Source organism: Perca fluviatilis, chromosome 10 (genome assembly GCF_010015445.1).
Source record: "Perca fluviatilis chromosome 10, GENO_Pfluv_1.0, whole genome shotgun sequence".
In the NCBI taxonomy this organism is placed as follows: Eukaryota; Metazoa; Chordata; class Actinopteri; order Perciformes; family Percidae; genus Perca; species Perca fluviatilis.
In genome coordinates this window covers 4949768-4966760 of record NC_053121.1, presented here as the reverse complement: position 1 = coordinate 4966760, position 16993 = coordinate 4949768, and the positions used below count along the sequence as shown (strand labels likewise).

At 41.4% G+C, this 16993-nt stretch overlaps 1 protein-coding gene across 4 annotated transcripts in view; it reads left to right on the top strand.

The window, feature by feature from the left end:
• il1rapl2 (interleukin 1 receptor accessory protein-like 2) overlaps positions 1-16993 on the top strand; it is a 625772-nt gene that overhangs the window by 423093 nt on the left and 185686 nt on the right. For all 4 annotated transcript variants that reach the window (XM_039813808.1, XM_039813805.1, XM_039813806.1 and 1 more), the window contains 2 exons: positions 880-1066; positions 1157-1310. In XM_039813808.1, coding sequence (XP_039669742.1) covers positions 880-1066; positions 1157-1310 — 341 coding nt within the window. The remainder of the gene's footprint in view (positions 1-879; positions 1067-1156; positions 1311-16993) is intronic.

Sequence of the window (16993 nt, the reverse complement as noted above, 5' to 3'; positions counted from 1 at the left end):
ACCACATTCAGCTACTAGTTACTCTGTTTTTTGTTTTGTAAAAAATGTAGCTACTAGCTACACTCTGTAGTACCAAACTTAGCTTCCAGCTCCTCTCTGTTTTGGATCAAATTTAGCTACTAGCTACTCTGTTTTGGACCAAAGTTGGCTACTAGCTACTCTCTGTTTTGTAGCACATTTATAGATTTCATCTAATACATGACACAGGTGCTGAAGAGAGGGACAAGTAGGTCTTTTTTAACCTAGTAGGCCTACTGAAACGTTGCCATTAACCTTGCAAGTTAGACAGTGTGCAGAATTTTTTTTGCAATGTTTCTTTAAGTTAGAAATGTAAAGGCAATTTAATACAACCAAATATCAACAATTTCTCTTTGTCATGGTGGACAAACCCTGACATTTTTAACCTCAACCAGGATGAAGACCGATCCTTCAAAACAAGCCTTCAGGGACAAAATAGGATGCATGCAATAAAATGAATACATCACTGCCTCAACATTGCCTAAAGACATACCTTTTACAGAGTTTTATTTATTATGAAATAACGTTTGTGTGTTACAGATTGTACAACCTATAATTTCTTTTGGATGGTAATTCCTTCAATATTTTCTAATAAACACTGAGATGTCAGAGGGCCTATAATTTTACCGAAATACCCATAATAGCCCCAGATGTTTCAACCAAAACTTTTGCCATGAAACAGCTCTTGCACTGTTTCACAAAGAATTCCAGTTTTGGACAAATGGAGGATCACTGTTGTTGTTGTTGTTGTTGTTGTTGTTGTTGACTCTTGGATGAATAAATAAAAGTTTAAATGTTGGCTAATGTCAGTAGAAGAACATGACAAAAACATTTTCCCAATGTTGTTTGTAATCTGTTCAGGAACTCGACATACTGCGTGAAAGTGTCCATGTCGATGGCTGTGGAAGAGAGTGATGAGGGGAAATGCTTCAGCAGCAAAATCCGACATCTGGAGAAAGCTGAGATAACCCATGGCAAAATGATTACCTGCCCTGATATAGAAGACTATTTGGCTCCATACAAGCAGCCACAGATGACCTGGTATAAGGTACGACACACACACAAAAGTTTACAGTAAGAAAGACATGTCAGTCTTCTGTAGACTGTTGTAACTTGATCCGTCTGTGTCTCTTGTCAGGAGTGTGAGCGGGTTGAATGGAGAAGCTCTATCACTATTAACAATACACACATCTGGATTCCTGAGGTAGAGGAGGGCGACGGGGGAAATTACACCTGTGAGTTACAGTATGGATCCAGACTGGTGCGGCGAACAACAGAACTTAAAGTGACAGGTAGGACACGGTGCATGGATGGATGGATGGATGGATGGATGGTCCCACACACAAGTATGTGGTTCAGAACATCATTAATTATATAACATGGAAATGAAAAGCGAATGTATTTGACATATACATTCAAGAAATCAAGATGTGTTTTGGCATATGATGGCAACATAAGAAGAACATGTGTCTTTAACGCCAGAAATAATGAATGGTGTCTATCTACATGAATTGGTTGATTGATCCAGGAAAAATAGGATAGGGAAAGGGGTAGGGAATGATGTAATGGGATTAGATGAGTTGGGACAGGACTGGATACTATACAATAGACTTAGTAAGCATTGAATGGTCATGAACATGACAGGGTAGGATAAGATTGGATAGGAATTGATGATGATTAAATCATGACAAAGCCTTTTGTTACTAACCTGGATTTAGAAACAGCCAGGGGAGCCTTGCCAGAGGACTTCAGGCTGTAGTCCTGCTTATAAGGTGCCAGACGTTTACAGCTATATTTTTGGGCCCAGCCCTAATGTGGCCTTGAAAGTAATTATTACAATTTTGAAATCAATTCTAAAAAGCCAGTGAAGGAGGAGAGGCTATAATAGGCGTGATGTGGTCATGCTTTCTTGAATTTGTTAAGATCCTTGCTGCTGCATTTTGGAGTAACTGCAATCAATAGAGAAAACTCTGGCCTAAACATGAATACATGTTATAGTAGTTTGAACTACATTAAATAAAAGCATGGATAACTTTCGACAGGTCAGGAGATAGAAAGGGTAAACAAGATCAAATCTTTTGAAGTGTTTCAAGTGGAGAAAGCAGAACTTTGTTGACTTGAGCATCAAAACTGAGGTTAGACTCCCAAGTAACATTTATTGACAACTGCCAATGTTATCAACGCTGTTAATGACAGTGAGAATATTGCAACTTCCCCCAGGTGTTATTGGTACATTGTTGGCAGCGTAAAAACTAAAATGTATATTTGCAAATGATTTCTCCAAGAGTAAACAGAAAACAGTAGTGGATCTTAAATTGAGCCCTGTGGCACACCACTAGCCAGAAAGCCATTAGAAGAAGAGGCATAACCAATAGTAATAGAGAATGTCATATGTTTTCTTTGTTCTATGACAGGATATGATGGGTTGGGATGGTATGGTCATGGACAATTACAGATAGGTAAGGATGGGGTCTGTCAGCTGTTTGACAGTACAAACATGTAAATTGTACAAGTATTTGGTGTCCATTGAGTCAGGCAGACTCAGGCGGTTTGCCAACAGTACTGGGTTATCAATTTTATGTTATCAATTCATTTTACAGAATTGATTAATTATATGTGCATTACACCACTTAAAGTGGTTTTGGGTAAACTGACTGCATCAAAGACAGAGAGTGGACTTAAACCATGGCAGGAATATGGAATCTGCCTGCTTTCAATATACAATGGATCTCTCAGTGACTCCAGAGCATCCATTATTTTGACAGATGCCTAGACTCAGCAATACATCATTTGTCATTACTACAGCACTTTTAAAGTTTCCTCTTTGCACAATACAACTCTACCCTTAAACAACAGAGTGCATTTAAATTCATGGCACCATTTTGTGTATTTGGTCTATTTGTTTTATTCCCAGAGTAAACATACAATGTTTAAAGCTTTAGTGGCTTTTGGCTTAAAGTTGACTCGGCAGTAACATCTCCACTTTGTTGTTCAGAGTTTAAGCTGACCTCCATCTGCACTTTTGTACTGTGTGTGTAAGTGTGTGTGTGGGGATATGCAAAATGCATGTTGGTGTCTGAGGAATAACAACATGGTGTGCTTATTTTATGACACACACACTGTAACATGCACCATGCCTTTGCTAAACACATTCAGACACTGTTTGGCAATGCTTACCCTCACATACACACATAAAACACACACACACACTCACACTGAGTGATTTTCTAGTCTGACATAACGTGATGTGCTATGATAAGCAGCATAGAGTGAAAGTGCATATGCCTTGAACAATATCCTTTTTAGAGCATGCTGTCTTGCATTTATTGCTCCATATCTCTTACATTTTGAGTCCCAGAACTAATGTCAGTGTCTTTTTCATCTCACACTTTGTGCTCTGGTTGAGATGTACAGCAACCTTTTTGTTGAGTAGAGTCCATATGAACAGGCATTGCTTCATTTGTCAAGGAATTATTCAAAACCACTTTTCCTCAGTTCCCTTCATCTACTCTCCTGTGGAGGAAGATATCATGGGAAATCACATTATCTGCCTGAGAGTTTAATGTGTAAGTACTGTTAAGGAAATAGTTTCTGTTGGCTACCATGTTGAGTTGTCACATTGGAATTTCTTAGATTGTACAGTACAGGCCAAAAGTTTGGACACACCTTCTCATTCAATGCGTTTCCTTTTTATTTTCATGACTATTTACATTGTAGATTCTCACTGAAGGCATCAAAACTATGAATGAACACATATGGAATTATGTACTTAACAAAAAAGTGTGAAATAACTGAAAACATGTCTTATATTTTAGATTCTTCAAAGTAGCCACCCTTTGCTTTTTTATTAATAAGGTAAAAAATTCCACTAATTAACCCTGACAAAGCACACCTGTGAAGTGAAAACCATTTCAGGTGACTACCTCATGAAGCTCATTGAGAGAACACCAAGGGTTTGCAGAGTTATCATTGGCATTATCCAAAACTCCATTTCTCAGACGAGCGTCAATTTGGGAGCTTGCATGCTGCCACTCCTTCCTTCTCAAATGCCTTGAGAAGGCTGTCGTTTGCACAATTTCACAAATAATCACCGGGACCGAAAGGATATTTGAGTCGGGTATGGCTGCAGCCTGGAGACCTCCCGTCTCATGCCCTCCCGGCTTAGTGCTGTCCGCGGCGTGAGCTTTGACTTTTCAAAATAAAAGCATGCGTCTGGTCCGCTAAGTTTTTGTTCGGTGTTTTGGATGTTTTTGAACTAAACACTACGGCAATCATGCTAATGAATAAAATTATTTTTTCAGCAGATGTCTTAGTTACAACACGATGGCGCTAGCAAAGCAGTTTTGTGTTTATATGTGCGAGCGGGATTTATTCAGTTTGGGAAATCCCACGGTCTCTAAAGTTACAGCTCAAAATTGTCTGGTTGAGTAAACAGGAGGGACCCATCTGCTAGCGATAGGGGCCGAGACTGAAAGAGCTACATGGATAAATATGCACCAAACAAGCCACTTTGAAATTTTGCTGTTCTCATGAATACAAAAGTTGGGTGACCCTCCCCCCTAGACTAAAACAAATTGGATGAACCTCCCATCAACAAAGAATAAAAACACATGACCCTCCCCTGTTTTCCTCCGGTGGTCCATTCCATAAATACCAAACGGTCCCTTAGGAGGCACAGAGAGCAGGCCGCTAAATTAGTTAAATTTAACAACATTAATGCTTCATCCGCACACTGTTTTCACAGCATAGAAAGGCACATTGCTAAAGAAGCCAAAATTGTCACTCATCTGGCACAAAATCTGTGACTGGTGTGGCGTGGGGGCATGTCGGAGTTAAGAAGAAAGCTAACTAGCAAACTGTCTGCTGGTTGGATGGTTGGCTTGCTGATTCCGCTGTGCTTTCATGCTGCATTGTTTACGGTAAATGAGCCAAACAGTGGGCTGGGTCTAATGGTCCGCTGCCGTCCCTCCCCACTGCTTGGGAGAACACCCAAGCTGTTTTGGCTAGCTATCCTCCTATCGAGCTGTGACACACTTTACGGCTATCAACAATCGCCATTCTCTTTTGTACTAGTCAAAGGACCACGGCAAGCGGCTCAATGTCCTTTCTATCCATTTTATTTCTATGATTACAACATTAAAAAGTTAGAGTACCACAAAGAGGTTTACCGTACTACAGTGTTGTATTTTGTTATATAAAATACTAAAAGATCAATGCTTTCAGTTTGTGACAGTAGTGACAATTGCTAACATAGTGAAGTTCATATATATACTGTATATAAACAAACAAATCGGCACAAACACAGCCAAAAGATCACATTCTGGCAAAAAAAAAAAGGGATTTTATATGTAAAGGGAAACTGGGGTAGGAAACTTGTAGTTCTCTTTCTCTGAGGATTCAATTTGTATCAGCAGAAGTAGCCAAATTCATCTATGTAATCACTGGAACAAAACATACAGTAGCTTGTATGACCAAGTTCAAAACAGCACTTTTGGCATTCAGCCCACTCATTTCTTCAATACAGATGTTGCATTACACATCAAATGGCACATGTGCCCAGGTGACATAAATCAACAAATTCCAGGTTACCTGAAGTCAGGAAGCGAATCATGTTGTAGAGGATACAAATAGACAAGAGAAACTGACTTCTAAAGACAGGATGTGGGTACATCTCATGCTCCAAGGGAAAACACATTATGCAAATATGTGTATAAAGAGATGTATTATGTCATCAGTCTGAATTTACACAGCGTGGTAAATTAGCAGGTTTGTCCAACAATCCAAGACTCTGGGTTGTTTTATCGTCATGAGGCAAATAAACACCAATATAATGACACCATACTGAAATACTGTCCATCAGTTTGATTGTTCTTACTGTACACTATGAAGGTTATGTCCACCTTCCATTCTATCCCTGTGTTGTTCTAAGCTTCATTTTGGGGACAGACTAATTCTGTGACGCTATGTAAGCATGAATGAACCAACCTGTGTGTGTATGTGTGTGTGTGTGAGAGAGAGAGAGAGAGAGAGAGCCTGATGCTGCACACATAAAGTGCTGTGAGGCCAATTTATCTAGGAAGCCAGAATATCTCTCTGACTCTTATTACTTTCCTTCCTCATTCAGCCTCTTATTCCTCTCTATATTTCTCCACATTTAGATCTTTGACTCTCTCTGTCTGCCTATTTTCTCTCAATTTCTACACACATACACACACACACACACACACACACACACACACACACACACACACACACACACACACAGCTCAGAGCCAATACTGGCCATTCCAGGCCAATGCTCATCACCCACGGCAAGATTGGTGTGTGTCTGTGTGCATATATAAATGTGTGTGTATGTGCATTTTTTATCTGGCTGGAAAAGAAAACAGAGATTTGTGTAAGATTTACTGTGTCATGGTACTTCAGCATTTTAGCAGTGACATTTGCTGTAATAAAGAATCCATCTCACATGGTGGGAGCATAGGATTTCTTCAATTTCAGCTCAGTGTTTCTGACAGCACGCTTAGACTGTAAATTATTTTCAGTGAAAGCAGCCCCTAAGACATCTGTCAGTGTGTGCCAGGCCTTGGCTAAACATCTCTGTCCTTGATCCTGTAGTTAGGTCTGTGTCTCTTGGCAGCAGGTTTTATCGCCCTGCTTTCAACATTAAATGGAGATTAAAGTAAAGACACAGGCAGAGCCTGCAGATCAGCTGCTGGCTATGATGTTGACTCCAGGAAAATACACTTAGCTGAAAAGAAGTGCTGGAAATAGATCCAAAGTTGTCTGTGAGATTGAGGAAAAACCTAGGAAGGATATGTTCTAAATGTCACACTCTCAATGTGCTTCATTGAAAGCTTCTTACGGTTAGTTTTTTTTAAAACATTTACAGCTTTTAATTAACTGCTGCACCCGAGGGAAGGGTACACTTGTATGTTCAATGCTGCTGTCAATTCTTAGCTCTGGGATGTGTGAGGGAGAGAAGTGAGGCATTTTTGTCCTCTGATTCAGCCCACTTATCAATACAGTCAGCAGCGGCGGCGGCGGCAGCTGTGGCTCACAGCTCATAGAGGCAAATAGAGGGTAATTTCATACTTTTTTTTTTTTTTTTTTTTAACCTGGACCCTATTTCCCCATGCATAGACTGATGTAAACAAACCTCTTTGAAATTGGTCCAGCATTGAGCGAGAACGCAGTGACCGGCTGCCGCAAACCGTGCTGCAATTTAACCCAATGTGTCCACCCTCCATTTTTGTCCACTAAAAGTGATTGGTTTTGGAATCAGATTGTTATTCAAAGTGTCTGACAAGATAATCTATCTCATGGGGTGACTTCTTGTCCGAAGACAGCGGGCGTTCCAGGAGTTAGTTGTTTTGGAGTACAGAAATTATAAATGTGAGTCTTCTAAAAGACTTTTATTGGCATGGCTCAATATTTAAATGATTTCGACAATGTGGATGAGGTCATTAAATCTGATGGCCGCACGTATTCATTTCAGCCAGAGTATCAAAACACAGTCACCCCTTAGGATACTTTAAGTTAGCAAAATAAAGCAACTTTTAATACCAGAGCCAGAAACTATAGGAACTAAACCAGAACACTGTGAATATGAAGAACAGTACTGTGGTGGAATACGACCGTGTGTGTGTGTGTGTGTGTGTGTGTGTGTGTGTGTGTGTGTGTGTGTGTGTGTGTGTGTGTGTGTGTGTGTGTGTGTGTGTGTGTGTGTGTGTGTGTGTGTGTGTGTGTGTGAGCATAGTCATATAGTATCACTGCTGTAGCCTGGGGGCCAATAGATCCCACGCACGCATGCAGATTAAAGTGGCCTCACATGATAGGCGGCAGAACCGCTCTGCGCTGGCCGTTCTATTGATTTCCTATGAGGAGAGGGGTGCCCCCCAACTATGTGCTGCGCTACCCTTGGCATCGCGCACCGCTTGGATTTGCCCTCAAATATCAACTTTGACCTAATTGCCGCTGACCTTTTGAAAGCGCAACCACTTAGATAAGAGCATGTCGTTATCTAGCAACGGGAAATAGCTTCCTTGCCACCCTTGATGACGTTTACCTGCGCTGTGCTCTCTGCGCTTTGCTCTGTGCCCTACTAGCGGTGGGCAGAGAGCAAATCGCGTATCATGCGTGGTTTTGTTCCAGGACTTTCTCCTGTTGGAGGTCAGTTTACGGGCCTCACACACACATTAGCATACTTTACAGAGAGAGAGAGACTCAACTAGGTTATAGCATATGCATATGTGTTTACATCGCCCGCAATATCTTTGTTTACATTGAAGCTAAAGCTGTAACAATTCCAACTTTTGCTGTACAATACATTTTCTCTGGAATAATTGCGATTAACAATATAATTGTCTTTCAGTCCAAATTAATAAATATGTATTTATTACTTTTTTTAAACAAATTAAAGTTTTAAATGCATCTCAGCATACGTCTTTTGGTTATATAACTGTTATGTCACCCAGATAATGTAATATCACAAGTACACAGCCTATGAAGTAAACGCCTCTTTATAATAAATTTTCATTGTGAAATCAATTAATCAGTAATGTATGTAATGTATGGATGTCTGTAGATGTATCAAAGCTAGAACGCAAAAATAACTAAACCCAAAATCCAAACAAACCAAGCAACCTTGAGGAGGGAGAGAGAATGACTGCCCAAGCACTCCTATTTATAGACATGTGAGCAATCAGTTGATCCAGGTGTCAATCATCAGTCCTCATTAGCCAATCCCCAGATCCCAGAAACCAAAAGGCCTAGGAGCCGTCACAGGTCCCATGACATGGTGCTCTTTGGATGCTTTTATGTAGACCTTAGTTTTCTCCTAATACTGTATCTGAAGTCTCTTTTATATAGACCTTAGTGGTCCCCTAATACTGTATTTGAAGTCTCTTACCCGAAATTCAGCCTTGGTGCAGAATTACAGCCACTAGAGCCAGTCCCACAATGAGCTTTCCTTAGGATGTGCCATTTCTGTGTCTGTAGCTATTGAGGAGGAGAGAGGGCGGGGGTGTGGCCTTGACCAACTGCCACTTTGCTCGTTTGAAAGCCATGATGTCTCTCTCTTTCTCATGGGTGGGCTAAATTCTCTGGGCGGGCAAAGCAGAGAAAGGGGAGGTAACCTTGCTCCTTATGACCTCATAAGGAGCAAGGTTCCAGATTGGCCCATCTGAGCTTTCATTTTCTCAAAGGCAGAGCAGGATACCCAGGGCTCGGTTTACACCTATCACCATTTCTAGCCACTGGGGGACCATAGGCAGGCTGGGGGAACTCATATTAATGTTAAAAAAACTCATAAAGTGAAATTTCCAACAAGCGTGTTCAATTCCTCTGACTTGAGACAGCTACAACCCAAGATGTTTTTGTGTTGCTGTGGCAACAAGTGACAGCTGCCGTTACCATAGCCTGAGCTCAACGCTCCAACCAACAATCACTTATATAATTACAATTTGTCATCTAAACAAAATCAACAATTACCATCAACGGCCATACCCCTTAGCTAATGTTAGCTAACATGATGTTATTTACCGATTAGAAAAATAAGATCACAAATCCCTGGGAAACTACGGTAGCATAATGAATGACGGCCATTTCCGCTACAGCGTCTTCATTTACGGAAATGTTACTAATTTAACAAAGCACAATAGGAGATTAAACACAACAGACGGAGAAATACATTACTAAAACATTAACACTGGAAAGCTGTCTTGACTTGGGGGCATGGGGCGTCCTCTGGTAGGAATACATGGGATCATAGGATAGCTACTGTTCTGTGACGCTACAGGGTGCATTTAGAAATATGTTTGATGGATGAAAACAAAAGTGTGACCCATCTCATTCCAAAAATGCTGTAATGCTTTAATTGTGGTTAAACAAAAAAAACGCAATTACGTAAAAAAAAAAAAAATTGTGGTTGGTCTGGATTTTGGGCAAATGCCAGAAGGGCTGCCCTCTATGAGCCACTACTGATAATAACAATAATCTGTCTTTGTTTTATTTTGATAAGTTATTTTATGCATGCAGGCAAAAATATTGAAGATTGTAGTGCAGCGAGCTGCGTGGGAGGGTTTCTCTCAGTAGGCAGAGTTACTAATATCAAAGCTGTGTTAGTGACACTCAATGCATGTACTACACAGAGGCCGAGCATTGCTCTTTCCATGTTTCTGTGGAGCTGTTGTATTATGTGCTGTGCTTAAACGTCGAGCCATTGTATTAGTGCAGAATGTGCCTTTAGTGGAGCATATCATGTCGTAGATCTGCTGACGCTCTTAGATGTTAAATTGTTGTTGGCATATGTCACCGACTGTAGCGATAGTAATGCGTGTCCTTTCAGTGTGTGTTCAAAATTTTTTGCATTCTCTGTATGTTTTTTGGGGCTTTTTATCTCAATATTTGGCTGAGGTTGGTGTGGTTTGAAAATAGGGCCCGGTGTGTTGCAAATGCCAGGGCCGTTTTTTTATATCAATCCGTCACTGGTTACAGGCCTAGGGTCAGCTAAACTTAAAGTGATGGTTCGGAGTAATTTCACCCTAGGGTCCTTTGCACCATGACCTCGAGCCAAACAACCCCCCAGAAGCTTTTTTCACCTGGGTCAAACATTGGGCGAGTTAGCATTATCAGCTGAATAGCTTAGTGCAGGCACTAATGGATCCAAGAGTGTATCTTGTACATTACCCCAGTAATAATGCCCGAAATGATACCAAACTTCTACACTAGTACAAATATTTATGCACTCATAAAACGATGGATTGGAACGTTTATAAGTACACCAGGAGTACAACTAGAAGGAGACAAGTTATAATTGAGGTAGGTTTGGAGACACTACCTTGTTTAATCATTAAATTAATAAATATTTGGGGTTCGGCCTAATATCGAATCCACTGGTTATGATTCTGCCGAATCCGAAACCGAATACCGAATCCTGCTCCCATCCTCAGTCCATTAACACAGTAAACACATTAATGAAGTAAACAACGTCTACAGCCTCTAAAATAGTTAAATGTAACAACTTAACGTTGAATTCACACGCTCTTTTCATATCGTAGGAAAGCACATCGCTATCGCCAGATGAGTGACTATTTTGTTTGGCAAATTTTCGCTAACCAGTGTATGATGAAGGTATGTTGGGTTGGTGAAATTAGAAAGTTAACGTTAGCTAACGAGCAGCAGCCGGCCGTTCGGTCCCTCCGCTCCCACTGTAGGGAGACTCATTTGCCAAGAGAACGGCTGACAGCCCGGGAGAGGCACTGTCTTGTTAACACAAGTTTTTAGCTGTGACTGTCCTTCCTTTGCCGTACCTGGTGTTGCTGCGTATTGGCTGCTGTGTGTGGATTCCTTCATGCACAACTCGTATTCTTTCAGATGTTTCATGTGCAGGTGTTTTGGCAGTGGCGATGTTGTGTGCTGTTTGGGGTCCTTGCCACCGCGGGACAGGTCGGCATTACGGGTTAGGGGAATGGCTCGGCTTGGGTCACCTTTCTTTTGGCTGGGGGTGCTGTCGGGCGATACTATATCTGCTCGTGAGTTCCATTTTCACTTTCTCACAGCCTACTGCATTGAACGGTCCACCTACGTAAACACCTTCCCGTAATCAACGGCGGCGTCATTACGTCGACCAGCGTAGCGCGCATAGAGCAAGCGTAGGGTTCAGTGGAAACCAGTAGGGTTCTGGTCAAGAAACCGAGCCCCGTCAAAAAGCCCAATATTCGGCAGAATCTTAACCCGAATCCTGGATTCGGTGCATCCCTAGTTTAAATACACTGACAGGAAGAGAGGAACTTCAGAGTGGGGAACGTCCCTGCACAAAAACACATTGAGTTTAAACTGTACTGTTTGCCTGAACCTTCTTCATGTATATGAATACCAGTTGTGCTGTTTTTCCTTAACAAGAACCTTAAACAGGGTTTACTTGGACTGGATCAAGGCATTCATTTGTGATTTGTAAAGTATTAGCAAATTATAGCATGCAATCTGCGCCAGTGTCAGAATTTGAAGACCTTTGCTCTAGGCTAGGTGTGGTACCCCACAGATGTACCATATTTGCCCTGATAATAAGATTAATCTGTTTTCTTTTGTAAAAATGAAACATCAAATGTCATACAAGTAAATCCCCCATCTGTGTTGCTTGTCTGTCAGTCCTTTATTCACATCTTCTCTTGTCGGGCTCATGGAAGCATTCTGAAGTTTTTTCTGTGGCTGTTATCATTTGTCTGAGTGTCTGTTTGAGCTCCGTATCATGACATTCTGTGACAACAGTGATTCTTGGCCGCCTGACAGATGATTCAATCCCAGTCTGTTCCTGCTCTTTCTACTCATTTTAAGTCGTCAGGAATTCATTTCCTCTGCTGCAGCCAAACCCGTCACGCAAACTGCCAGAAACTCCTGTACAGTAAACTAGACTGATTAAACACTTTTATGGCTGACTAACACACTTTGGGCCTTATCTTGCACCCAAAAGCCCGACGCAAGTGTCTTTGCTAGTTTAAGACCGACGCAGTTTTCATTTTCCCAACGTCGTTTAAATAGCAAATGCACCTGCACCCATCTGTGCGCCCATGGGCATGCTGGTCTTACAGGGAGGTGTGTTCAGGTGCATTCTTGGCGTATTGCTATCTTGAGGCAGCGGGAAGTGATTGCGCCATTGACCAACAAAAACCTGGTCTAAAGTCAATAGCGCAGCATTTCATTGTTATTTTAACAGCAACACCGGCGCACAGACCCTATTTTCCACCGTCAAACTAGCAGAAGTGGATTTGGACACGCCGTAAACACACCTGCGCAAGAGACTTGGCTAGTCCTCGAAAATACCACCCCACATTTTTTCAAATTTTGATAATAAAAAAATGATTCAGGCCAATACAGTATAATGGACAGAAATACAAAAAGCAGCTGGACCTAGTAGATGAATCTGCAAGCTCATGTTGTATTTGCTCTGGCAGATGCGTCTGGTTCCCCCTCTGCTTTGGAGAGATTTCCAATAACTAACAATAATCTGCCGGGCCAATCACAACCGTCAACAGGCATGTTTGAGACAAGAGGAGCGCCGTTCAGACATTTTTGAAAACCGCCAAAATGGATGCAGCTGATGTGCAACTTTTTGTTGAAGCCGCTATCGCATTCGTGATTTGGTCTGGCGAAATCAGGCTAATTAGAAACTCCTTTCTTCAAATTCTGATGGCAAAAACAGCATCACTCGTTCATAGATGTATTTCTCTGATTGGCTGTAAGTCTATCCATCTGCATCCAGAGGCATTTTGGTCTACGCTCCATGATAACGGCTCTTGGAAATAACAATAAATGGAGAGGTTCCAGACTACTTTGTATTTTGGGATTTTGTCTGGCAACGGCAGGCTAGTATCAGCAGGTATCCACAGTTAAAACCCTGTGTGATTATAGCATCTTCAAAAGTGATTTTAGTGGATTTTGGGGCAGTCTATGCGATGCTTCAGCCAATTCCATGTCAATCTCCCCAGGTCCTGATTGTGGGACAGAGAGGGAGGGCGTGATGGCATATGTCGATGTCTGCTGAAGTGTTTTCCTTTTTTTTGATGATATTACTAAAAGTAGCCATAGTCAGAAATGTTCACATCCTATGCATAAAGGCTTTAAAATATGCAGATCTGGCTCATGAGTGGAAGACAAAAAGCTTGATTAGGGCATACGAGACTATATTAAAAAACAATTACAATGCAATGAAATGTTAATGCAAGTTTTATTAAGATAAAAAAAAGTTCTTAGGATCCCAATAGATTACTTCTACAGTTCTACTACTACTATAGTACAGCTGCCAGCTTCACATCAGTTATTAATTAGAATAATGCTGATCATTGCAAAGTCAGAATCTGACCAAGGAGCGCTGACAACATCAGCCACTTATACATGAATTACAGAGGCTATTACATGAGGAAAGGCTTACATTACATGCTTTATGGAATCTTAGTCAACCAGCCTTAAAATAAACGTCTCACTATTATTACTATAATGTTGTTTTATGACACTGTGTTTCTGTCTGCTGCTGTTTGGTCTTTGTGTGTGTGTGTGTGTGTGTGTGTGTGTGTGTGTGTGTACACAGAGTCATATCGTATCACTGCTGTAGCCTGGGGGCCAATAGCCAAAGAATAGATCACACAGGGAGACACACAAATATACTTAAGCAAATGCACAGACGCACAAAGGAATAAAGCAAATGCACGGTTGGCTGGGTAGAACAGGTCCGATCGGGTCAGACCAGAGATCACTCGGGGTGAGGGGAGAAGAGGGAGAGAGACGTGGGGAGGAACGGAGAAAATAAAGGATTCCGAAAAACAGAACAAAGAGAAAGAAACCATTAAGGACTTAAGGACAACTGAGTGAAATAAATGTAGAAAGGGGAATTAATGAAGAATCTGGCTCTGTCATTCCGATGTTGGCATTTAGCTCAAAGCTGTGCTTAAGTGCATCCTCACAGAGCCGCTAGCATGGCTGTAGACTCTTGAATCTTGTTACATCTCGAGTTTTAAAGTCAAGCTGTAGGGAAACATACACTTCAAAATATAGATAAATGGATGTAAGATGTACTAACTAAAAGATAGACTGATAGAGCAAACAGAGAGAGAAAGATGTAGAGTGCGAGAAACAGACAGGCTGAACTCTCTAATCTTATATCAGTCATATCCCACAGTTAAGAGCTCCATCAGCCCTGAGCTGCCTTCAGGAGCAATCTGCTACATACCGCACCACAGCTGTGTGTGTGTGTGTGTGTGTGTGTGTGTGTGTGTGTGTGTGTGTGTGTGTGTGTGTGTGTGTGTGTGCGCGCAAACAGGCAGGGGAGTACTGTATGTGTGCTCCTATCTTTAGGTGTGTGTAATACGGGGAGGAAATCAAAATGTGCGGACAGCTGGTCGTACATGTTAGGAAACGGATAATAAAAGCAAACCAAGGATATCACTGAAGACATGCCATATGTTGTGATTTGAATAATCTGTCCCCAATATGTCTTCTTTAAAAGATCTCCTGACATACATTTAAACGGGGCAGGTGACCTAACCACAGAGATTATGCACAAGTTCTGTTCAATTTAGACCATTACTGACAGTAAATGTAATGTGAAAGCAGAACTAAAATAGTGTACATAGCTCAATTACTGTATGCTCCAGCAAATATTGATTAAAATATATTGTTGAAAACATTGTTAATCGGGGTGCCCTTGTAGCTGGTAGGGAAGGTACATTTTCATGCTATATTTGGGATGACATTTGGTGAACTTTGTTGTTTCTAAAATACCGTAATCTGGCCCATTTCAAAGTAGCCTGGTCCTACCAGACTCTGGTCCATTTCATTTGTACAGAGAGTCTGGCCACTCTCCATTGACAAGTGTTAACTTCCTTGAAGGCGGGTACTCTGTTGAAGTTTAAAACTATTGGATCTGCCCAGAGCCACTCTGGATCTGCCGTAACCAATCGCTAACGTTTGGTCGTGACGTCGGCTTAGCATCGCTAGCGTTCGCCTTAGCCAACTCCTTCACCACTAACGAAGCGAGCTGGAAAATCGAACTTTTCCCGGGGGAGGAGAGCCACAACATCATGGCCACCAACAAAACTCAGCAAAGATTGTTCTCGCTAGGGCTTTAACTTCTGGATATTCTGCAGCGTTGCCGCAACAGACCGAATGGCTTCACTCGCATCTTTCTCCGCCGCCATTACGGAACAACAACTCAAACTAGCGCACGGCCTCAACGTCATCGTTCTCAGCCACTCCCTCTGTTCGCTGATTTGACCGGTAAAGATTGGCAGGAGAAAACCCGCAAATATACCGCAAACCCAGAAATGGTACTGAAGGAAAATGAAAATTGAGCGGAAGTACGTAGGAGGCCGGAGCCAGGCTAATTTCAAAGGTCAGTTCACACAAATTACTGGGACCTCAAGTGCTTTGTGATATCTGTCTTTCTGCTTCCACCTTTTAATACAAATTAGATGAATGGAATTAATTTGTGGGCTAACAGAGCAAAAAAGCGGGCAAAATAAAATCAACAGCAATTACCTCTTCCCAAAATCCACAGATATAACTGCGTACAGTTTCAATGGCGATATTAAGAAGTAGCCCCTATGCAAAATGTCCTCACTGAGATCTGAAATGACCAAGGGGGTAAGCCTCTCTACCCAACTCCTATGGCGCCATTTTGATGCTACCAAACGCCCACCCGCCATTAGCATTCCATTGACTGCCATTCATTTTGACGTCACTTTGACAGCGAATAACTTTACATTGTCTAAAGCAGGGGTGTCAAACTCATTTTCACTAAAGGCCACACAAAAAGAATTATATCAAGGGCCAGACATGTACATTTTATTGACATGCTTTTATTTAATTGAACAAGGTCAAACATCTGTATTATTGCATGTATCATATAGTCTTCTCACTTACAGCTTGGTCGACATAAAACCCCCAAAAATATAACTTAGCCATCAAAGAAAAAAGTGACACAAAAATATCGGTAAAAAAGCGTCAAAAAATGCGACAAAAACATCTGAAAAAGTGGCAAAAATGCTGAAAAACGCCAAAAGCGATGGCAAAAGTGACAAAAACTTCAGATAAAGCAACAAATACTAGTTGGGCCAAAATGAATTATGAACCTAAATTAATATGCAGGCCGGATCAAAATGTGTGAGGGGCCGGATTTGGCCCGCGGGCCTTGAGTTTGACACATGTGGTCTAAAGAAACACAACAATGTATAAAAGGCTCCATTACCTTGTATCTCACGTTATGGCTCCGTAGCAGACGTTTTTGTAAAAATAGGCTAACGATTGTGTCATAACCACGCGACTTACTGTCACACAGTGGAGGAATTACTGTATAGTACAGGAGAAGCTCGCAGGTAGTTTGGACTCACATTAGCTGTTTAGGTTTAATTACTAATTTTAGTTAGCAATAATTAGCCTGTGCCCATGTTATCTCCTTACATATACCTATGCTCTCCGTCTC